Raw genomic sequence first — 25,489 nt, forward strand, 5'->3', positions numbered from 1 at the left:
GACAATTAGAGCAACACTGGAAGTGACTGGCTGTAAAGTGGTCAGGTGATATACAGTACTGGATGAGTTCTTGGCTGGGTGATCGCTCATACAAGTTTACCTGGCTGTGTTACTGGAAAATACACACATATAGGCATACACATGCACACGCGCGCACACATAGACACTTATACACACACAGGCCATTACTGAAGAATCATGGCCCTCACAGGCTGCTACTGTAATTCAGTGGTTTAGACCGATTCCATTTGACCATGGGGAAATGAATTGCAGCTATTGTGATGTCATAGTGAGACGCTTTTATTGTTATTAGTGTCTGTGCATCGGCTAATGCCTAACCATAATATATCATGCATCAACGTATTTGAACGCTGTCATAGACACCCACAGCCAGCAGAAATAGCTTATGTTGCACTAGCAGTATTTTCACAGCTTTATGTGTGTGCATGTGTACGTGCGTGCGTGGATGTGTACACTCACAGTATTCATAGTTTATTCATCCTAGGTTCAGAATATTTGGCATATTGCCTAGACACGTTAACACTTAATTCTACCTTACTTAAAACTATCCATGTCCTTATTTATATTTTGTGCAGCTGAGGGCACCAACAACATTTGAACCCATTCCCCTGTCTAAATGACTACAGTCTCTACTGTATAATGTACGTACCTCCACTGATGCAATTGACTGGATACATCACTAATCCAGAGAAGGTTGGTTTTATCGGAGTGGGTCAACAGCCACTTAATGTTTATCAGTGCCAATTAGGATCAATTAAGAGCATTACACTCATAACGCTCTGAGACACAATGATGAGAGCATGCACATAATGAGACTTAATTGGCGAAAAACAGCATTGTTGCCTGGTCGCCAAGCTCCCAATCAGACCACTTCCCTCAGACACTGGAGTATAGAAAATTATTCTCTCTCTCTCTCTCCTTCCTTCCCCTGTTTCAGCCCTCCAACTACCCACACAAAGCAGCCTGTCCGCTGCCATATACTCAGCATCATGCTCAATGTCCAACCCAATTGCGCAGCTAAGGGAATTATTTCGGTGCAATGAGTGGAGCTAGCACCCAGTGAACCAGTCATATCTGTGCCATAACTGCTATTCCCCCTACCTACCCACTCTACACACACACACACACACACACACACACACACAGAGAGCCCCAGGGGCAGTGGGCTCCTGTAGGGAGTGATCTCGTCTCGTTCTCGTCTCACTCCCATGGCTCAGTCATCCAGCCAGGGCACCCTGTGGCCTACATTCCCCAGCCAGACACTAACTCTGCTGGGGTAAACAGAGACTGATGCCTGGGGCTATCCATCCGACCTGGAATCTACAGTCATAGGTTAATGTTACTGTTAGACGACTATTCAATGTACTGCATGTTGATGGAACAGGGGTTTCAGATTGATAGGAGATGGGATGTTTTATCTGTTTCAACTGGCTGAATAAGATTGTGGAAATATAGGCCTACAATATATTTCACATCAGGCATAAGTATGGTAGATCTATATAAATCTGGCTGGTGATACAACCTGAAGGAAGAGTATACATGTGTTTGTCAAGTTCAGTTCCTGCTACTGCCACCCAAATGTACAGTGCATTCGGAAAATATTCAGACCCCTTCACCTTTTCCACATTTTGTTACGTTACAGCCTTATTCTAAAATTGATTCAATATTTTTTTCCACTCATCAATCTACACACACAGTACCACATAATGGCAAAGTGAAAACAGGTTTTTAGAATTGTTTGCAAATGTATTAAAAATAAAAAACTGAAATACCTTATTTACGTAAGTATTCAGACCCTTTGCTATGAGACTCAAAATTGAGCTCAGGTGCATCCTGTTTTCATTGATCATCCTTGAGATGTTTCTACAACTTGATTGGAGTCCACCTGTGGTAAATTCAATTGATTGGACATGATTTGGAAAGGCACACACCTGTCTATATAAGGTGCACCTGCAGTTGACCGTGCATGTCAGAGCAAAAGCAAGCCATGAGGTCGAAGTAATTGTCCGTAGAGCTCAGAGACAGGATTGTGTCAAGGCACAAATCTGGTGAAGGGTACCAAAAAATGTCTGCAGTATTGAAGGTCCCCAAGAACACAGTGGCCTCCATCATTCTTAAATGGAAGAAGTTTGGAACCACCAAGACTATTCCTAGAGCTGGCCGCCCGGCCAAACTGTGCAATCGGGGGAGAAGGGCCTTGGTCAGGGAGGTGACCAAGAACCCGATGGTCACTCTGACAGAGCTCCAGAGTTCCTCTGTGGAGATGGGAGAACCTTCCAGAAGGACAACCATCTCTGCAGCAATCCACCAATCAGGCCTTTATGGTAGAGTGGCCAGACGGAAGCCACTCCTCAGTAACCAGAACATGACAGCCCGCTTGGAGTTTGCCAAAAGGCACCTAAAGGACTCTCAGACCATGAGAAACAAGATTATCTGGTCTGATGAAACCAAGATTGAACTCTTTGGCCTGAATGCCAAGCGTCACGTCTGGAGGAAACCTGGCACCATCCGTATGGTGAAGCTGGGTGTTGGCAGCATCATGCTGTGGGGATGGTTTTCAGCAGCAGGGACTGGGAGACTAGTCAGGATCGCGGGAAAGATGAACGGAGCAAAGTGCAGAGAGATTATTGATGAAAACCTGTTCCAGAACGCTCAGGACCTCAGACTGGGGGGAAAGTTCACCTTCCAACAAGACAATGACCCTAAGCACACAGCCAAGACAACGCAGGAGTGGCTTCAGGACAAGTCTCTGAATGTCCTTGAGTGGCCCAGCCAGAGCCCGGACTTGAACCCGATCTAACATCTCTGGAGAGACCTGAAAATAGCTGTGCAGCAATGCTCCAAATCCAACCTGACAGAGCTTGAGAGGATCTGCAGAGAAGAATGGGGAAAAACTCCCGAAATACAGGTGTGCCAAGCTTGTTGCGTCATACCCAAGAAGACTCGAGGCTGTAATCGTTGCCAAAGGTGCTTCAACAAAGTACTGAGTAAAGGGTCTGAATACTGTAAATGTGATATTTCAGTTGTTGTTTTTTAATAAATTTGAAAAGATCTATAAACCTGTTTTTGCTTTGTCATTCTGTGGTATTGTGTGTAGAGTGATGAGGGGGAAAAAATGTAATCCATTTTAGAATAAGGCTGTAACGTAACAAAATGTGGAAAAAATCAAGGGGTCTGAATACTTTCCGAATGCACTGTATATATTGATTAATATACTGAGACAGACAGGGTCAATTTTTTTCTATTTTTGACTGTTCATGAGCCTCTAATGGACCACAGCGTAAAGTATCTGGGCAGTGTTTTTAACTATAATTTCTCCTAACTATTTGCTCAATTACGTTATTGTTTGTCACATGACCAACATTATTATAAGAGACAGAGATGCGTTATATATCCCTGTTTTTATTTTGGGTCTGCATTGCGACATTCAGGGCTGGAATAGTATAATCATGATCCTGTAGAAAGTCGATGGCTGGTCCATGTTCTTTTCCTGGATACTATAAATGGCCTCTTCTGAGAATGGCGATGGAGAGAGAGGAAGAGAAGGAGCGGGGGAGAGAGAGATTGTCCGATGCTAGTTGGCATGGTAACCTGGCCAGGTGAAAAGGAGCCTGGGAGGGGGGGAGCTGCAGCTTTTTCTCTCGTGGGAGCAGAATATCCCAGAATTCCCTGCAGGCAGGCAGAGAAGCAGGCTGGAGTGCATCATGGTTGTTGCCCTCTGCGCTGGTGGTTTTGAAACAGGGCTCTCCTAACCTCTACTCTGTCAGTTAGAGATACACATATCCGTCAGTGCTGCTGAATAAAGCGCGTGCGTGCGTGCATACCTGTTTATTTTGTCCACAGTGTGAAATAAACATGAGTGGCTGTCTAATGTGTGAGTCTCCCAGTGGAGGCATCACCTCGCTCCCCTGCCCCCAGAGCCATGTTCCTCTGCCCATAATTCTGCTAGATATTAAAGAAATACATCAACACAGCAATTACAGAAACAGCCTGGCACTGTGGCAAATGCCTCAGGACAGACAGACACAGCTGTGCTGCTTACTCTCTCACACACTGGTTACATTGGTCCTGTCTCCTCCTGTGTGATGCTCACCTCATGTAGCCCTTCTGTACAGTAGGCGTTTCATTGACTACACGTTTTTTAACACTAGAGTTCCATTGGAGGCAAATCATCCAATCTCAACATGATCCTATGTCTTAATCATGGTAATACTAGTGGACAACGTCATAACAGTTTGTTATAGTTTATGACTATGTACAAATAAGTAAACTGAGACTACCATTGCTCAAAACACTAACATTTACAGAAGGCTGCGAATAGTTATTTTTTCCCTCACTACTCCAAGTGCATCGCACCAAAAATTCATAGTTGTCATGCCAAATAAATCAGCCTTATTTTTCTGTAGCACGGCTCAAAATGGCTGGGGAGTGAATAAGAGATGAAGCTTAAATGTCTGCAACCCCTCGCCTGACACTTTCCATTACATCACAGGAGCCTGTGTGTGTGTGTGTCATTACACACTCAGTTGTGGGGGTAATGAGTCTCTAGTGTGTGTAGTGTGCTGTCAGAGACCGACCAATAGGGATTTTCTCCTATCCAAGCCTTGGCTGCTTGTGGTCATAAGATGTTTGTTGTCACAGCTCAACATAACAGGGAGGCATGGGGTTTACTGTGTATTATGTTAGAAGTTGGAGCAAACCAGCACACGTAGCAACTAAAGAAGTCAGCAATACTATGACTCAATTAAGTGTCATTTGAGCAGAGAGATTTTATTCATTACACTGTTCCCTGTCGTGTCAACCGAAAGGTTGCTGGATCGAATCCCCGAGCTGACAAAGTAAAAATCTGTCGTTCTGCCCCTGAGCAAGACAGTTAACCCACTGTTCCCCGGGCGCCGAAGATGTGGATGTTGATTAAGGCAGCCCCCCGCACCTCTCTGATTCAGAGGGGTTGGGTTAAATGCGGAAGACACATTTCAGTTGAATACATTGTTGTACAACTGACTAGGTATCCCCCTTTCCTTTCCCTGTCTTGTAACTACCCTCCATGTGGCAGGTATCACTATGATGTCCCACTGGAATTGAATTATGGCTAAACATGTTCAGCCTGTCTTACTTCATAACTAATGTAACATGTGCCTTCTCCTCCTTTCTCTCTCTTTCCCTCCCCTCTTTCTCTCTCCCTCCCAGTCCCAGCCATGATCACGTCGTACCCCAACACCACGCTGGCCACGCAGGGCAGTGAGAAGAGAATGAGCTGCACGGCCCATGGGGAGAAGCCCATCATGGTGCGCTGGGAGAAGGAAGATCGCATCATCAACCCAGAGAGCAGCCACCGCTACGTGGTCACCGTCAAAGAGGTGGCCGACGAGGTCATCTCCACCCTGCAGGTACACAGACACACCACCAGGGGGAGTGGTACTGCCCGCTTCCCAGTTACAGTTACCTCAGCTGAGGCCAGGTGGAGAGCTACTGGTTATGCAGAGATTTTGCTTGGACCAAAGCTTTGGTGAAAAAGCCTTCATACTGAGTTTGTCAGTTTGTAGACAGGTATGATGGCTCATCATGAGCCCTGTCTGTGAATGATATTGCCCAGAATGTGTATTTTCCATGCACTTCCTTATCTATGTAGCGGACCCTCTTTTTCCCCTTTCTATAGATCCGGCCTACAGTGAGGGAAGACTCTGGCTTCTTCTCCTGCCATGCCATCAACTCCTATGGTGAAGACAGAGGAATCATTCAGCTAACAGTGCAAGGTACAGCTGCCTAACACTGACAATTGTCATGAAAACATAATGAAATACATAACCCCCAAATCAGGTAATGATGCAACATCAGTATAATAATAATAATAATAATAATAATAATAATAATAATAACAATAATAATAATAATTTATTCAACTTTTATAGTGCTTTTCATTACATAAGAATCTTAAAGCTAAAGCAACACAAAAAAGACGAGCAATTTAGAAAACAACAGCATCATTCATGAGATGGAAGGTCATCAGAGGGTTCATGGCTTGACTGATCATCGGAGGGAGGTGGTGAAAAGGGCAGAGCAAGCAAAGATGGTGTCTGGAGCCAGGCAGCATGCCCCCGGACTCCATAGTGGACTCCATAGTAGGTGTAGCTACCTAGCTAGCTAGTCCTTCACTACTACCATAGCGTTGTATACCCATATTAGAGCTCTGCTACCCCACCCAAGCCCGACAGGCCCAACATTATACATTGGGTTAGGACCGGATAGGGGTGTTTTTTTCATCAATAACTATGGTACGGGCAGTGCTCGGGTGTCACTAAACTGATCACTAACATTTTGAAACTGAGACATTTGCTTGTGCTCTGCTGCACAGTAAAGTCATATCTGACTAAGATTATAACATGGTGTCAGAAGTGCTTCAACCTCATCAAATATAAGACAGGAGAGATTATTTCACAGAAAATAATCATGTTCATTGAGTTTTGTCTGAGTTTAGGGTGACGAAAAATAGCTAAGAGCTAACTGCTCTCTCATGTCTCTTCATTGAGCAGAGCAGCCCAAGGGGAGATGTTGCTATGAATACTCACAGACTCAGAGCACCATGAGCAGAGCGCATGCAGAGTGAGCGCAACGCAGGGAGCGAGTGACAGACAGAGAGGAGCAGCTAATGGATTTACTAACGGAGGAAGTTATTTCTGATTTCGGGTTTAAGGCAGGGCCTTCAATTTGGCTGAAGCAATCTGGCCTGGGTATGGTAGTGCTTTTAATGTCGTGGGCATGGGTAGGGCTTGGAGTTAAAATTCATGCCCATGCAGGGCTCTAACACATATGTTTGACTTTGTGGTGTCCCTCAGAGCCCCCGGACCCTCCTGAGGTGGAGATCAGAGAGGTGAAGGACAGGACCATCGCCCTCCGCTGGACCATGGGCTTTGACGGAAACAGCCCAATCACAGGCTTCGACATTGAGTGCAAGAACAAATCAGGTACAAGACAAACAAGAGTTCTCTTTGTAAGAGATGGTATGTTCTGGATGCCAGCAATGTATAGTAATACTGTAAGCAGTGTTTCACCTACACTACCAGTCAAAAGTTTGTACACACCTACTCATTCAAGGGTTTTTCTTTATTTTTTACTATTTTCTACATTGTAGAATAATAGTGAAGACATCAAAACTATGAAATAATACATATGGAATCATGTAGTAACCAAAAAAGTGTTAAACAAATAAAAATATATTTTATATTTGAGATTCTTCAAATAGCCACCCTTTGCCTTGATGACAGCTTTGGCAATTTTGGCAATTAAGCCCTTTTTATACTTACCAGAGTCAGATGAACTCATGGATACCATTTATATACCATTTTTATGTCTCTGCGTGCAGTTTGAAGGAACTTGCTAACTAGCTTTAGCGCAATGACTGCAAGTCTATGACTTCCTGTCATTCTGCTAACGCTAATTAACAATGGCTCACGAAACTACCTTCAACTTCTATCAAACTGCACGCAGATACATAAACATGGTATCCATGAGTCATGAGTTCATCTGATTCTGGGTAAGTAGAAAAGGGCTTGATTTCCAAATCTCGCACTATCCCTTTAAAATCAGAGTGACAAGTTACAACATCAATTTGTAGCAAACAAAGTGAGCAGTGGCGCGAATGAGAGCCACGAGTGCACAGCCACCACTTGCTCCTCATCTCCCTACAGTGCAGTGGCGCGCATCAGTTATATTTCAGATGGTGTCAACATAATGTAATTTTCATGCACTTTGGAGTAGAATGTCTCGGAGGAGCATGGCCCCGGAGTCCCCCAGGAAAGAGCAATCCCCACTGTGTATGGCATAGAATACAAATACTTTAACTTCCTGTGTATGTCTATCCTGGTGAAATGCTTCTCTGTATCATCATGTTAAGCTGGATGCGCTCCTTTTGTCTTCCAGAGAATCATCATTCATTATATTTTCTTGTCTCAGTGCTATAATTCAATACAGCAGATTAATGCACTTAGCAAGCTTTGACCTCTAGCCCCACTCAGTGGTCCTCACTAACCCACATAAACCTTGACCCCGGACCTACAGGCTCCTGGGAAACAGCCCAAAGGACCAAAGACGTGTCTCCCCAGCTCAACCAGGCCACCATCATAGACCTGCACCCCTCATCTACCTACAGCATCCGCATGTTTGCCAAGAACCACATCGGCAAGAGTGAGGCCAGCAACGAACTCACCATCACCACAGACGAAGCAGGTATAGACTCACCAGACCACCACATATGTATGCACAGACATCCCAGCTAACAACAAACGTGCCCACAACTTTAGAGAACATTCGCTTAAGAGTCTCATTAGGTCATTAACTAACGTTTTCTTAGGAATGTTCCCGTGATGTGCAAGGAATGTCTCCAAGAGACCATTCGCTTAATGTCAAATAGAACTCTTAAAACATAAGATATTAATGTTCTAGACACGTTAAATGAGAATATTGCAAGAACATTCATGTGTCCAGTTTTCTGTGGGTTAGGTGAATATTCCATCAACGTCCCACCAAACATACACAGAACATGGTTGCCATGTTCAGGTGGGCCTTAGCGCTTCAGCAAACAAAGGAAAGGAAGGGTGCTCAACAACAATGGCAAAAAGGGTTTACCAAGAAAACTTCCAAAATGACTAATTTGAGGTAGAAAGGAGTTGGAGCGTTCAACAAAAAAAGCAGATATTGATTTATTTTAGCTCACTTTAATCAAATCAAACTTGATTTGTCACATGCGCCGAATACAACAGGTGTAGACCTTACCGTGAAATGCTTACTTACAAGCCCTTAACCAACAATGCAGTTCAAGAAAGAGTTAAGAAAATATTTACTAAATAAACAAAAAAAACAAGTAACGAGGCTACAGTGAGGGAAAAAAGTATTTGATCCCCTGCTGATTTTGTACGTTTGCCCACTGACAAAGAAATTATCAATCTATAATTTTAATGGTAGGTTTATTTGAACAGTGAAAGACAGAATAATAACAAACAAATCCAGAAAAACGCATGTCAAAAATTTTATAAACCTACCATTAAAATTATAAATAAGTATTTGACCCCCTCTCAATCAGAAAGATTTCTGACTCCCAGGTGTCTTTTATACAGGTAACGAGCTGAGATTAGGAGCACACTCTTAAAGGGAGTGCTCCTAATCTCAGCTTGTTACCTGTATAAAAGACACCTGTCCACAGAAGCAATCAATCAATCAGATTCCAAACTCTCCACCATAGCCAAGACCAAAGAGCTCTCCAAGGATGTCAGGTACAAGATTGTAGACCTACACAAGGCTGGAATGGGCTACAAGACCATCACCAAGCAGCTTGGTGAGAAGGTGACAACAGTTGGTGCGATTATTCGCAAATGGAAGAAACGCAAAAGAACTGTCAATCTCCCTCGGCCTGGGGCTCCATGCAAGATCTCACCTTGTGGAGTTGCAATGATCATGAGAACAGTGAGGAATCAGCCCAGAACTACACGGGAGGATCTTGTCAATGATCTCAAGGCAGCTGGGACCATAGTCACCAAGAAAACAATTGGTAACATACTACGCCGTGAAGGACTGAAATCCTGCAGCTCCCGCAAGGTCCCCCTGCTCAAGAAAGCACATATACAGGCCCGTCTGAAGTTTGCCAATGAACATCTGAATGATTCAGAGGAGAACTGGGTGAAAGTGTTGTGGTCAGATGAGACCAAAATCGAGCTCTTTGTTATCAACTCAACTCGCCGTGTTTGGAGGAGGAGGAATGCTGCCTATGACCCCAAGAACACCATCCCCACTGTCAAACATGGAGGTGGAAACATTATGCTTTGGGGGTGTTTTTCTGCTAAGGGGACAGGACAACTTCACCGCATCAAAGGGACGATGGACGGGGCCATGTACTGTCAAATCTTGGATGAGAACCTCCTTCCCTCAGCCAGGGCATTGAAAATGGGTCGTGGATGGGTATTCCAGCATGACAATGACACAAAACACACGGCCAAGGCAACAAAGGAGTGGCTCAATAAGAAGCACATTAAGGTCCTGGAGTGGCCTAGCCAGTCTCCAGACCTTAATCCCATAGAACATATGTGGAGGGAGCTGAAGGTTCAAGTTGCCAAACGTCAGCCTCGAAACCTTAATGACTTGGAGAAGATCTGCAAAGAGGAGTGGGACAAAATCCCTCCTGAGATGTGTGCAAACCTGGTGGCCAACTACAAGAAACGTTTGACCTCTGTGATTGCCAACAAGGGTTTTGCCACCAAGTACTAAGTCATGTTTTGCAGAGGGGTCAAATACTTATTTCCCTCATTAAAATGCAAATCAATTTTATATGCGTTTTTCTGGATTTTTTTTGTTGTTATTCTGTCTCTCACTGTTCAAATAAACCTACCATTATAATTATAGACTGATCATGTCTTTGTCAGTAGGCAAACGTACAAAATCAGCAGGGGATCAAATACTTTTTTCCCTCCCTGTATATACAGGGGGTACCGAGTCAATGTGCGGTGCTACAGGAAGGTCGAGGTAATTTGTACATGTAGGTAGGGGTAAAATGACTATACATAGATAATAGACAGCGGGTAGCAGCAGTGTAAAAACACATGGAGGGGGTTGGGGGGGTCAATGTAAATAGGTGGCCATTTTTATTAATTGTTCAGCAGTCTTATGGCTTTGGGGTGCCTTTTGGTCCCAAACTTGGCACTCCGCTATCGCTTGCCATGCGGTAGCAGAGAGAACAATCTATGACTTGGGTGACTGGAGTCTTTGACCATTTTTGGGGCTTTCCTCTGACACCCCTTAGTATATAGGTCCTGGATGGCAGGAAGCTTGTCCCCGGTGATGTACTGGGCCATACGCACTACCCTACGATCAGATGCCGAGCAGTTGCCATACCAGGCGGTGATGCAACCGGTCAGGATGCTCTCGATGGTGCAGCTGTATAACTTTTTGAGGATCTGGGGACCCATGCCAAATCTTTTCAGTCTCCTGAGGGGGAAAAGGTGTTGTCGTGCCCTCTTCACGACTGTCTTGGTGTGTTTGGACCATGATAGTTCGTTGGTGATGTGGACACCAAGGAACTTAAAACTCTCGACCCTCTCCACTACAGCCCCGTCAATGTTAATGGGGGCCTGTTCAGCCCGCCTTTTCCTGTAGTCCACGATCAGCTCCTTTGTCTTGCTCACATTGAGGGAGAGGTTGTTGTCCTGGCACCCCACTGCCAGGTCTCTGACCACCTCCCTATAGGCTGTCTCATCGTTGTCGGTGATCAGGTCTACCACTGCTGTGTATCGTCAGCAAACTTAATGATGGTGTTGGAGTCGTGTTTGGCCACGCAGTCGTAGCTGACAGGGAGTACAGGAGGGGACTAAGCATGCACCCCTGAGGGGCCCCAGTGTTGAGGATCAGCGTGGCAGACGTGTTGTTCCCTACCCTTACCACCTGGGGGCGGCCCGTCAAGAAGTCCAGGATCCAGTTGCAGAAGGAGGTGTTTAGTCCCAGGGTTCTTAGCTTAGTGATGAGCTTTGTGGGCACTATGGTGTTGAACGCTGAGCTGTAGTCAATGAACAGCATTCTCACATAGGTGTTCCTTTCGTCCAGGTGGGAAAGGGCAGTATGGAGTGCGATTGAGATTGTGACATCTGTGGATCTGTTTGGGCGGTATGCAAATTGGAGTGGGTCTAGGGTATCCGGGATGATGCTGTTGATGTGAGCCATGACCAGCCTTTCATGGCTACCGACATGAGTTCTACAGGGCGGTAATCATTTAGGTAGGTTACCTGGACCATGGAGATCTGCTTGAAACACGTAGGCATTACAGACTCGGTCAGGGAGAGGTTGAAAATGTCAGTGAAGACACTTGCCTGTTGGTCAGCGCATGCTTTGTGAATGTTGACCTGTTTAAAGGACTTGCTCACATCGGCTACCGAGAGCGTTATCACACAGTCGTCCGGAAGAGCTGGTGCTCTCATGCATGCTTCAGTGTTGCTTGCCTCGAAGTGAGCATAAAAGGCATTTAGCTCGTCTGGTAGGCTCGCGTCACTGGGCAGCTCGCGGCTGGGTTTCCCTTTGTAGTCCGTGATAGTTTGCTAGCCCTGCCACATCCGACGAGCGTCAGAGCCGGTGTAGTAGGATTCAATCTTAGTCCTGTATTGACGCTTTGCCTGTTTGATGGTTCGTCTGAGGCCATAGCGGGATTTCTTAAAAGCGTCCAGATTAGTGTCCCGTTCCTTGAAAGCGGCAGCTTTAGCCTTTAGCTCGATGTGGATGTTGCCTGTAATCCATGGCTTCTGGTTGGGATATGTATGTACGGTCACTGTGGGGACGACGTCGTCGATGCACTTATTGATGAAGCCGATGACTGAGGTGGTATACTCCTCAATGCCATTGGATGAATCTCGGAACATATTCCGGTCTGTGCTAGCATAACAGTCATGTAGCGTAGCATCCGCGTCATCTGACCACTTCCGTATTGAGCGAGTCACTGGTACTTCCTGCTTTAGTTTTTGCTTGTACGCAGGAATCAGGAGGATAGAATTATGGTCAGATTTGCCAAATGGAGGGCGAGGGGGAGCTTTGTATGCGTCTCTGTCTGTGGAGTAAAGGTGGTCTAGAGTTTTTCTTTCCTCTGGTTGCACATGTGACATGCTGGTAGAAATTAGGTAAAACTGATTAAAGTTTGCCTGCATTAAATCCCCGGCCACTAGGAGCGCCGCTTCTGGATGAGCATTTTCTTGTTTGCTTATGGCCTTATACAGCTAATTGAGTGTGGTCTTAGTGCCAGCATCGGTTTGTGATCGTAAATAGACGGCTACGAATAATATAGATGAGAACTCTCTTGGTAGATAGTGTGGTCTACAGTCGTGGTCAAAAGTTTTGAGAATGACAAGTATTGGTCTTCACAAAGTTTGCTGCTTCAGTGTTTTTAGATATTTTATGTCAGATGTTACTATGGTATACTGCAGTATAATTACAACCATTCCATAAGTGTCAAAGGCTTCTATTGACAATTGCATTAAGTTTATGCAACGAGTCAATATTTGCAGTGTTGACCCTTCTTTTTCAAGACCTCTGAAATCCGCCCTGGCATGCTGTCAATTAACTTCTGGGCCACAACCTGACTGATGGCAGCCCATTCTTGCATAATCAATGCTTGGAGTTTGTCAGAATTTGTGGGTTTTTGTTTGTCCACCCGCCTCTTGAGGATTGACCACAAGTTCACAATGGGATTAAGGTCTGGGGAGTTTCCTGGCCATGGACCCAAAATTTCGATGTTTTGTTCCCTAGCCACTTAGTTATCACTTTTGCCTTATGGAAAGGTGCTCCATCATGCTGGAAAAGGCATTGTTCATCACCAAACTGTTCTTGGATGGTTGGGAGAAGTTGCTCTCGGAGGATGTGTTGGTACCATTCTTTAATCATGACTGTGTTCTTAGGCAAAATTGTGAGTGAGCCCACTCCCTTGGCTGAGAAGCAACCCCCCACATGAATGGTCTCAGGATGCTTTACTGTTGGCATGACACAGGACTGATGGTAGCGCTCACCTTGTCTTCTCCGGACAAGCTTTTTTCCGGACGCCCCAAACAATCGGAAAGGGGATTCATCAGAGAAAATGACTTTACCCCAGTCCTCAGCAGTCCAATCCCTGTACCTTTTGCAGAATATCAGTTTTTTTTATTTATTTTATTTCACCTTTATTTAACCAGGTAAGCCAGTTGAGAACAAGTTCTCATTTACAACTGCGACCTGGCCAAGATAAAGCAAAGCAGTGCGGAAAAAACAACAACAACAACACAGAGTTACATATGGAATAAACAAAACGTACAGTCAATAACACAATAGAAAATCTATATACAGTGTGTGCAAATGTAGTAAGTTATGGAGGTAAGGCAATAAATAGGCCATATTGCAAAATAATTACAATTATAATTTAGTATTAACACTGGAGTGATAGATGTACAGAAGATGATGTGCAAATAGAGATACTGGGGTGCAAATGAGCAAAATAAATAATGTAAATAACAATATGGGGATGAGGTAGTTGGGTGGGCTAATTACAGATGGGCTGTGTACAGGTGCAGTGATCGGTAAGCTGCTCTGACAACTGATGCTTAAAGTTAGTGAGGGAGATAAGTGTCTCCAGCTTCAGAGCTTTTTGCAGTTCGTTCCAGTCATTGGCAGCAGAGAACTGGAAGGAATGGCGACCAAAGGAGGTGTTTGCTTTGGGGATGACCAGTGAGATATACCTGCTGGAACGCATACTATGGGTGGGTGTTGCTATGGTGACCAATGAGCTAAGATAAGGCAGGGATTTGCCTAGAAGGGATTTATAGATGACCTGGAGCCAGTGGGTTTTGCGACAAATATGTAGTGAGGCCCAGCTAACGAGAGCGTACAGGTCACAATGGTGGGTAGTATATGGGGCTTTGGTGACAAAATGGATGGCACTGTGATAGACTACATCCAATTTGCGGAGTAGAGTGTTGGAAGCTATTTTGTAAATGACATCGCCGAAGTCAAGGATCGGTAGGATAGTCCGTTTTACGAGGGCATGTGTAGCAGCATGAGTGAAGGAGGCTTTGTTGCGAAATAGGAAGCCGATTCTAGATTTACTTTGGATTGGAGATGCTTAATGTGAGTCTGGAAGGAGAGTTTACAGTCTAACCAGACACCTAGGTATTTGTAGTTGTCCACATATTCTAAGTCAGAGCCGCCGAGAGTAGTGATTCTAGTCGGGCAGGTGGGTGCAAGCAGCGTTCAATTGAAGAGCATGCATTTTGTTTTACTAGCGTTTAAGAGCAGTTGGAGGCCACGGAAGGAGTGTTGTATGGCATTGAAGCTCGTTTGGAGGTTTGTTAACAGTGTACAATGAAGGGCCAGATGTATACAAAATGGTGTCGTCTGCGTAGAGGTGGATCTGACAGTCACCAGCAGCAAGAGCGACATCATTGATATACACAGAGAATAGAGTCGGCCCGAGAATTGAACCATGTGGCACCCCCATAGAGACTGCCAGAGGTCCAGACAACAGGCACTCCGATTTGACACATTGAACTCTATCTGAGAAGTAGTTGGTGAACCAGGTGAGGCAGTCATTTGAGAAACCAAGGCTATTTAGTCTGCCAATAAGAATGTGGTGATTGACAGAGTCAAAAGCCTTGGCCAGGTCAATGAAGACTGCTGCACAGTACTGTCTTTTATCGATCATGGTTATTATAGTGGGGAGAACAAGTATTTGATACACTGCCAATTTTGCAGGTTTTCCTACTTACAAAGCATGTAGAGGTCTGTAATTTTTTATCATAGGTACACTTCCACTGTGAGAGATGGAATCTAAAACAAAAATCCAGAAAATCACATTGTATGATTTTTAAGTAATTAATTTGCATTTTATTGCATGACATAAGTATTTGATACATCAGAAAAGCAGAACTTAATATTTGGTACAGAAACCTTTGTTTGCCTTTACAGAGATCATACGTTTCCTGTAGGTCTTGACCAGGTTTTCACACACTGCAGCAGGGATTTTGGCCCACTCCTCCATACAGACCTTCTCCAGATCCTTCAGCTTTCGGGGCTGTCGCTAGGCAATACGGACTTTCAGCTCCCTCCAAAGATTTTCTATTGGGTTCAGGTCTGGAGACTGGCTAGGCCACTCCAGGACCTTGAGATGCTACTTACGGAGCCACTCCTTAGTTGCCCTGGCTGTGTGTTTCGGGTCGTTGTCATGCTGGAAGACCCAGCCACGACCCATCTTCAATGCTCTTACTGAGGGAAGGAGGTTGTTGGCCAAGATCTCGCGATACATGGCCCCATCCATCCTCCCCTCAATACGGTGCAGTCGTCTTGTCCCCTTTGCAGAAAAGCATCCCCAAAGAATGATGTTTCCATCTCCATGCTTCACGGTTGGTATGGTGTTCTTGGGGTTGTACTCATCCTTCTTCTTCCTCCAAACACGGCAAGTGGAGTTTAGACCAAAAAGCTCAATTTTTGTCTCATCAGACCACATGACCTTCTCCCATTCCTCCTCTGGATCATCCAGATGGTCATTGGCAAACTTCAGACGGGCCTGGACATGCGCTGGCTTGAGCAGGGGGACCTTGCGTGCGCTGCAGGATTTTAATCCATGACGGCGTAGTGTGTTACTAATGGTTTTCTTTGAGACTGTGGTCCCAGCTCTCTTCAGGTCATTGACCAGGTCCTTCCGTGTAGTTCTGGGCTGATTCCTCACCTTCCTCATGATCATTGATGCCCCACAAAGTGAGATCTTGCATGGAGCCCCAGATCGAGGGAGATTATCAGTGGTCTTGTATGTCTTCCATTTCCTAATAATTGCTCCCACAGTTGATTTCTTCAAACCAAGCTGCTTACCTATTGCAGATTCAGTCTTCCCAGCCTGGTGCAGGTCTACAATTTTTTCCCAGCGAGCAGGCCTATCTAATTGACCTGGCCCGGGTAGAGGATGCCTGGTTGTTCTTTAAAAGTACTTTCCTCCTGGCTACCCCTACCCCGGCCACCAGCTCTGCACCCTCCGCTGCAACTTGCCCATGCCCCCCCCCCCCGCTTCTCCTTCACCCAAATTCAGATAGCTGTTTTGTTCAGTATAGGAGACAACAGTAGTTCTATGTTACAAGACCATGGCGCTTGCCTATGGAGCAGTGAGGGGAACGGCACCTCTGTACCTTCGGGCTCTGATCAGTCCCTACACCCAAACGAGGGCATTGCGTTCATCCACCTCTGGCCTGCTGGCTCCCCTTCCTCTGCGGAAGCATAGTTCCCGCTCAGCCCAGTCAAAACTGTTCGCTGCTCTGGCACCCCAATGGTGGAACAAGCTCCCTCACGACGCCAGGACAGCAGAGTCACTCACCACCTTCCGGAGACATTTGAAACCCCACCTCTTTAAGGAATACCTGGGATAGGATAAAGTAATCCTTCTTGAGTAAGGCAGCTCCGAAATGCAGGTGTTTCAGCCTAGCTCAGTGCTTTCTGTGGTGGTGGGGCAGCCAGCGGAAAATACAGAGTGTAGGGGTTGGTAATGTTCTCTAGTTGTGCTGTGATGGGCTCAGTGTTCTGTCACTCATGGGGACACTACGTCACCGCAAAATCTACGGGTAGAGCTCGAAAATTCAAGCCCCTTGGGTGCTGCCAGAGTTACATTAGAAGTGCCCATCCAAGAAGGCTCAAGGTCATTGGCCACAGATAAAATGACGTCAAATAACGTTATATCTACCGTAGCTTTGATTGGACTGATCATGTCAACATCATACTTTCAAAACTTAACTAGCAGTCATCATCATGAATCAAGTCGACAATCTACTGGCAAATCCTTTTCAAATGACATATTTGACATACATGATTGCATTGTGCATGTATAAAGTATTTATTATTCAATGTCCTCACCTGGGATTTGAAATCACTACCTCTTGGTTCATGGTACTCCATTCTTCCTGCTACGCCACCATGACTGAAACAAACTGCAAAAATCTCTGAAGCTGGACACTTATCTCCCTCACTAACTTTAAGCATCAGTTGTCAGAGCAGCTTACCGATCACTGCACCTGTTTCTGTATAGTTGTCTTGTCACGATCGTTGAACGGAGTAGACCAAGGCGCAGCGTGATGAGCGAACATACTTTATTATCTTTAGTGATAACAAGAACAAAACAATAAACGAACAACGTGACGTCCTAGGTTAAACAACCAACACGGAACAAACCAAAAGGAACAAGATCCCACAACCACTGTGGGAAAATGTTTAAATGTGGTTCCCAATCAGAGACAACCAGCCACAGCTGACACTCGTTGCCTCTGATTGAGAACCACACTGGCCAACATAGAAATAGAACACATAGAATACTGACATAGAACAAGAACACATAGAAACTACACACCCTGGCTCATCATATAGAGTCCCCAGAGCCAGGGTGTGACAGTACCCCCCCCCAAAGGCGCGGACTGCGACCGCGCCTCAACATAAACCAAACAGGGGAGGGCTGGGTGGGCATTCCTCCTCGGAGGCGGTTCCGGCTCCGGGCTTGCCCACCACCCTCCAATAATCCCCCCGTAGCGCCCCTGGTCCGGTCTGGCCCCGCTGGCTGGAGCTGGACTGGACATCGTAGGAGCGGATTGCTTAAGCTCCGGTGTGGAGCAGCTGACCGGTACCTGACCAGGCACCGGTGACCCAGGCACGGGTTGTGCCGGACTGACGACGCACACCCCTGGCTTGGTGCGTGGAGCAGGAACGGGCCGGAGCGGGCTGACGATGCGCACCCCTGGCTTGGTGCGTGGAGCAGCAACGGGCCGGACCGGGCTGACGATGCGCACCCCTGGCTTGGTGCGTGGAGCAGGAACGGGCCGGACCGGGCTGACGATGCGCACCCCTGGCTTGGTGCGTGGAGCAGCAACGGGCCGGACCGGGCTGACGATGCGCACCCCTGGCTTGGTGCGTGGAGCAGGAACGGGCCTTACCGGGCTGACGACTCGCACCCCTGGCTTGGTGCGAGTGGCAGGAACAGGCCGGGCCGGGCTGGCGACGCGCACCGTAGGTTTGGTGCGAGTGGCAGGAACAGGCCAGGCCGGGCTGGCGACGCGCACCGTAGGTTTGGTGCGAGTGGCAGGAACAGGCCGGGCCGGGCTGGCGACGCGCACCGTAGGCTTGGTGCGAGTGGCAGGAACAGGCCGGGCCGGGCTGGCGACGCGCACCGTAGGTTTGGTGCGAGTGGCAGGAACAGGCCGGGCCGGGCTGGCGACGCGCACCGTAGGCTTGGTGCGAGTGGCAGGAACAGGCCGGGCCGGGCTGGCGACGCGCACCGTAGGCTTGGTGCGAGTGGCAGGAACAGGCCGGGCCGGGCTGGCGACGCGCACCGTAGGCTTGGTGCGAGTGGCAGGAACAGGCCGGGCCGGGCTGGCGACGCGCACCGTAGGCTTGGTGCGAGGGGCAGGAACAGGCCGGGCTGGGCTGGCGACGCGCACCGTAGGCTTGGTGCGAGGAGCAGGAACAGGCCGGGCCGGGCTGTGGAGACGGATAGGAGGCCTGGAGTGAAGAGCTGCCACAACCCGTCCTGGCTGTATGCCTACCTTCACACACTCTGTGTGAGGCATCAGCACATGACGTACAGGGCTGTGTACCCGTACTGGCATAACAGCACGTGACACTGGCGCAGGATATCCGGGACCGAGGAGAGGCACTGGAGACCACGAGCGCTGAGCCGGCACACTCCGTCCTGGCTGCATGCCCACCTTCGCACGACACGTGCGGGGTGCTCGCACAGGACGTACCGGACTATGCCGGACCACTCGTGGCACAGTACGCAGCTCCGCATACCCCGGAACCTGCCCAGTCTCATGCTGCCATGCCTGAGTACGGGGAGTTGGCTCTGCTCTCCATCCAGGCTCCGCCAACCTGCCTTCTGGCCCCCCAAACCCGGTGGCCTCCTCTCCTAATCTCCCAATTCGCCCTGTGGCAGCCTCCTGCTGCCCAGTCGCCCATGCCGTGTGCCCCCCCCCTAAAAAATTTCTGGGGTTGCCTCTCGTCCGTCCGACGACGACACTGTTGACGCCGTTGCTCCTCTCTCGCCAGGGCCTTAACCTTAGCCCATGGCCCTTTTCCCCCGAGCATGTCCTCCCAGGACCACAATTTGCCCACCTGGGCCATCGCCAACCTCTCCAGCTCCTTACCCGGCGCTTCCTCCCATGTCCAGGCTGCCTGCTCCTGGACACGCTGCTTGGTCCTGGTATGGTGGGATCTTCTGTCACGATCGTTGAACGGAGTAGACCAAGGCGCAGCGTGATGAGCGAACATACTTTATTATCTTTAGTGATAACAAGAACAAAACAATAAACGAACAACGTGACGTCCTAGGTTAAACAACCAACACGGAACAAACCAAAAGGAACAAGATCCCACAACCACTGTGGGAAAACAGCCTGTTTAAATGTGGTTCCCAATCAGAGACAACCAGCCACAGCTGACACTCGTTGCCTCTGATTGAGAACCACACTGGCCAACATAGAAATAGAACACATAGAATACTGACATAGAACAAGAACACATAGAAACTACACACCCTGGCTCAACATATAGAGTCCCCAGAGCCAGGGTGTGACATGTCTAATGTTGGTGGAGCATATTAACCTGTTTTAATGATACTCCTGAATCACTATGACCAATAAAATATTTTCTGGAGTGTACTTTTAACAGACCTGAGATTTACTTCAAAGTGCATTCACCCTATTGCTTACACCTATCAAGTTGTTTCAGATAGTAAATAATTTTCCAAGTGTTTTAACAAAATGTCCATATAAACCAAGAGGTTGTGAGTTCAAATCCCAGGTGAGGACATGTTGAATAATAATTACTGTATAAATGCACAATGTAATCATGTATGTCAAGGTGTGTGAACTATGTAAACACTGTATGTTAAAAGCACTGTGTGAGTATACTTGCCAACAGACAAAAAGAGCTGTGAATGGCTCAGTGGTTCACCAATCAGGGCCTTGATGGGCTTGGCAACAGTAACAAGGTGTTCTTGCAACATTTCCATAGAACAGGTCTAGAATATGATGTTGATGGAATATTCTCCTAACCCTCAGAAAACTGGACCCAGGAATGTTCTTACAACATTCTCATGAAATGTGTCTAGAACATGAATATCTCATATTCAGAGAAAATGGCAACCATGTTCTGTGTATGACTGATGTGACGTTGATGGAATATTCTCCTAACCCTCAGAAATCAGGACACTGGAATGTTCTTGCAACGTTATCATAAGTGTCTAGAACTTTAATATCTAATATTGTGAGAAAATGGCAACCATGTCCTGTGTATGTTTGGTGGAATGTTGAACTCTTCTCCTAACCCTTAGAAAACTGGACACATGAATGTTCTTGCAACATCCCATAAAACGCATCTACAACAATGTTGTATATTCTGAGAACATTGTAGCCACATTCTAGATAGGTTGTGCTTGGCATTAAGGTAATGTTCTCCTAACTTTAACACCAAAACATTCTAAAAAGGTTTCTCTGAAAGTTTTTGCTAACATAGATAGAATGTTCCCCAAACTAATGGAAAACTGGACACTCAAACATTAGGGGAACATTACAGGTAACATTACAAAAATGTTCTCTCTCCATAGAATTGTTAGCTGGGCTACAATACACACATACTGTACATACACATGTAGACCGATGGACTTCATAAATACATAAGACAAAACAGACAAACAGGCAGTATGATGAACTGCAAAAGAAAAGAGACCTACAGTACATACAGTAAGTGACTAGGATGAAAGAGATAGAAAAGAGGGGAATGGGTGGTCAAGTCAATTCATTAACAGCAGAGTGACATTGGCTCCATTGCATTATTGAGCACATGCTGACCCTGCACTAAAAGAAGGACTTTTCAATTAACAGACCATGTTGTAAATGTCACACTGGAATCAATAGACGACGGGCCAGCCCCTCTGCAGCCCCTGTTCCCTTTGGTGGTTCCTCCCAACCCCCACACTGCACTGCATTGCTCTCTCTCACTTCTCTTCTGACTGTCTGTCCCCCATGACCTCTCATAAACATGACCGACATCTTCATTATTGTGAAGTGGGCTGGGCCATCTGAGACCAACTACTCTGGTCTACCCATAGATACAGTAGGACCTTAGCCTTCCATGTCTCAGCATCGTAGAATTGACTTGACCTTGGCATAACCTTCAAAATACACTCAGTTTGGATAGTTCCATTCCATTGGCAGAATGCTGGTAGACCGATTTATTTGTCCTGCACCTCATCTACTGAACTGACAGTAGCTCAGATCTCAATTACCGTAATGTGTATTTTCTTCTAGCCCCTGATGGTCCCCCACAAGATGTGCAGCTTGAAGCTTTCTCCTCTCAAAGCATCAAAGTCTCCTGGAGGGTAAGAAACATTTAACCTACTATTACCACTAGGACTGAAGAGCCCTTACTGCAGCTCTATGGTCTGCTAGTTACATGGTCTGCTACACGTCAGGGCCTTGAGGGCCACAACCATTCTTATGTCCTTTATCTAATGTGCGTTCCCCTCTCCTCCTTCTTCACTCCCCCTCTCCATCCTCCCCCAGGCCCCTAAGAAGCACCTCCAGAACGGGGCGATCCGAGGCTACCAGGTGGGCTACAGGGAGTTCAGCGCCGGGGGAAACTACCAGTTCAACGTCATCACCATGGAGACGACGGGGGACAACGACCACAGTGAGAGCATCACCCTGGACAACCTGAAGAAGTTCACCCAGTATGGGGTGGTGGTGCAGGCCAGCAACAGCGCTGGGACAGGACCTTCCTCCCAGGAGGTCATCTCTACCACACTGGAGGATGGTGAGGACACACACACACACACACACACACACACAGTCTGCCCTTAGCAATCAGTGATAGTATGGTAGACAGTGAAAATCTTATTGATTTCACAAATCTCTTTAGCTGAATGAAGGTATTCTACGGTATTGTGGTGCATCAAGAGTCAAATGGCTGATGTTTTGTCTTTGAGGGGAGTGAACTCCCAGGATGGAGCTTTATTGACATCTAGTGGATAGTGTTGGTACTGCTGGTGTAGTGACTCACGTGATCAGTATGTGGCTGGTCATTATTTTCATGGCTCAAAAAACCCTGACAAATGCTAGATCCCAAAACACTTATGTTTTTAAGTTAAAATAAGCATTTTGAAGTTCACTTCCATTGTCCTCCAAGAGTAGCTCAATATTTTCCTCTGTAAAGAGAGTGAGGTAACAGTGTTGTTTTTCCTCCTCCCTGGTTGTAACAGTTCCCAGCCAACCTCCAGAAAACGTCCAGGCCACGGCGGCATCCCCAGAGGTCATCTCTCTGTCCTGGCTGACCCCTCCTAAAGACGCCCTCAACGGCATCCTGCTCGGCTTCAGAGTCATCTACTGGGCCAACCTGCCGGACGGAGGTACAGCAACACACAGTATAAACAATAATAATATGGCATTTAGTAGACGCTTTTATCCAAAGCGACTTACAGTCATGCGTGCATACATTTTTGTGTATGGGTGGTCCCGGGGATCGAAGCCACTACCCTGGCATTACAAGCGCCGTGCTCTACCAGCTGAGCTACAGAGGACCACTACACACACACACACACACACACACACACACACACACACACACACACACACACACACACACACACACACACACACACACACACACACACACACACACACACACACACACACACACACACACACACACACACACACACACACACACACACACACACACACACACACACACACACACACACACACACACACACACGGATGTAGACGTTATACTCTATCTTGCCTGGTCCGTAACTCTCCAAGACATACTGTGTATAGAATGTATACAATATCAACATGATTCACTATGCATGATAATTCAAGTGGATGAATGAGACATATATTAGCAGTGACCCAGGCTTTCTAGTCCAACTCAGACAGCCTGGCATGGCATGCAGTCGTTACGTGCTGGAGAGACATCAGAGTGATCGCTTCTGACAGCCCTGTTACCTTTGACCCCTCATCTGTCATATCACATCCTCGCTGATGGCCCCTGAATGCACCAATAGAAGCACCGCTCACAGCCTAACAGCTCAATCTAGTTTGCATAGTAACAGGGCATGTCATAGTGGGACACGCTCCAGAGTACCAACAATACTACAGCCATAGCCATGTGTTACATATATTCTATACATATTGATATCGTATGTAACATTGAATATGAATACAGATCATATTCATTTAAATTAAAGAGGTCACTCATTATGTGTGAAAGAAAATCATATTTATGTATTTATTGTCTAAGACACTTGTCTAAACCATCAGCCAGTGCCTGCTGTGCTCTTCATATATTCCAAATATGAGCAATATAAATGTTGTTGGGAAAGTATCATGGGTTGTTAAAACCTTATGCACCAGCAGACGGGGCTATAGCACCTTTTTCTAAGTTGGTGGAACAACTTTGTCTTATTCATCCAACACTGCTGTTCTAAACATTTGGCACCAACCCGTTACTGCAGTAATCAAACTCAGCACTCTGTTATTCCACTCAAAACAATGTTTTCATTTATTATTTGCATTCAAGCACTCATCAATGGTATATATTTATCCCCCATTTCATGAGTCAGAATAGTGATTACAACTATTGTAAACCACAGCTGGTTTTCAATATGTATACAGCATATATTTTACTATACATTTCCAAATCACAGTATTCTGACTCATAAACCTTTCACTCACTTTTATATCCCAGATAAGTGTTCTGAACAGCCCACAACACAACCATAAAGGATGGAGCTATAGAGCCACATATGAACAGATTCCAGCTAGTGTAGAACACCTGAGCTGTTCATATGCTATGGCTGCTTTGGGACAGTTTGGCGTTTGAATGGCATCAATAAAGGGAGGGAGGGAGAGAGGAGGAGGAACACCTGTACTAACAGGGAGGATGGAGCATTAGCAGACTGGCTCACATCCAGACTGCAGTAGAGGAGGGAAAGAGCGAGAGGGAATGGAGAGAAGACAGGGGATAGAGAAGGGAGGGGAGAGAAAGAGGGAAGTGAGAGAAAGAGAGAAAGAGGAGAGCGAGGGAGAGACATCTATAATTCAACACTTAGAGAAGCATTGTCAGAGTCAAGGAGAGACACCCCAGAACAGACCTTGGATGGGCTTTTCAATCCCGGATTTGTGTCCATGGTTTGATTGAATAAGGTGTTAAGTATGTTCACTGCTATGACATCCTTGGCCATCTTAATTGTGTATGTGATATACTATACAAGTATATCACATACAAAGTGATAGACATGGAATGGCCTCCCCTCCTCCCTGAAAGCTTTAGGCAGCCTCCAAGCCTTCTCATCCGAGAAAAAAACATGTGTCAAGTCCAATCAAAAGTGTTCATACTGATTTTAATCAAATAAACCACAGTGACTTTTTAATGCAACAGAAAACACACTAGAACACACACGTGTATTCAAATAAATTACAATCAAATTGTATTTGTCACATACAGGTGTTTAGCAGATGTTATTGCGGTTGTAGCGAAATGCTTGTGCTTCTAGCTCCGACAGTGCAGTAATATCTAACAAGTAATATCTAACAATTTCACAACATATACCCAATACACACAAATCTAAGTAAGGAATGGAATTAAGAATATATACATATATGGACAAGCAATGACAGAGCGGCATGGACTAACATACAGTAGAATATTATAGAATACAGTATATACATATGAGATGAGTAATGCAAGATATGTAAACATTATTAAAGTGACTAGTGTTCCATTTCTTAAAGTGGCCAGTGATTTCAATAGGCAGCAGCAGCCTCTAATGTGCTGCTAGTGATGGCTATTTAACAGTCTGATGGCCTTGAGATAGAATCTGTTTTTCATTCTCTCGGTCCAAGCTTTGATGCACCTGTACTGACCTCGCCTTCTGGATGATAGCGGGGTG

At 46.2% G+C, this 25,489-nt stretch overlaps 1 protein-coding gene across 2 annotated transcripts in view; it reads left to right on the forward strand.

Annotated features, from left to right (window-relative positions):
- The window catches only part of LOC311136573 (cell adhesion molecule DSCAM-like), a gene marked incomplete at both ends in the record, with an annotated part of 150,008 nt that overhangs the window by 105,018 nt on the left and 19,501 nt on the right, over positions 1–25,489 (forward strand). For both annotated transcript variants that reach the window (XM_084170759.1, XM_084170760.1), the window contains 7 exons: positions 5,212–5,411; positions 5,681–5,777; positions 6,858–6,986; positions 8,080–8,247; positions 21,846–21,916; positions 22,101–22,350; positions 22,796–22,942. In XM_084170759.1, coding sequence (XP_084026885.1) covers positions 5,212–5,411; positions 5,681–5,777; positions 6,858–6,986; positions 8,080–8,247; positions 21,846–21,916; positions 22,101–22,350; positions 22,796–22,942 — 1,062 coding nt within the window. The remainder of the gene's footprint in view (positions 1–5,211; positions 5,412–5,680; positions 5,778–6,857; positions 6,987–8,079; positions 8,248–21,845; positions 21,917–22,100; positions 22,351–22,795; positions 22,943–25,489) is intronic.

The sequence above is a fragment of the Coregonus lavaretus genome (assembly GCF_964263955.1).
Source record: "Coregonus lavaretus genome assembly, chromosome: 10".
In the NCBI taxonomy this organism is placed as follows: domain Eukaryota; kingdom Metazoa; phylum Chordata; class Actinopteri; order Salmoniformes; family Salmonidae; genus Coregonus; species Coregonus lavaretus.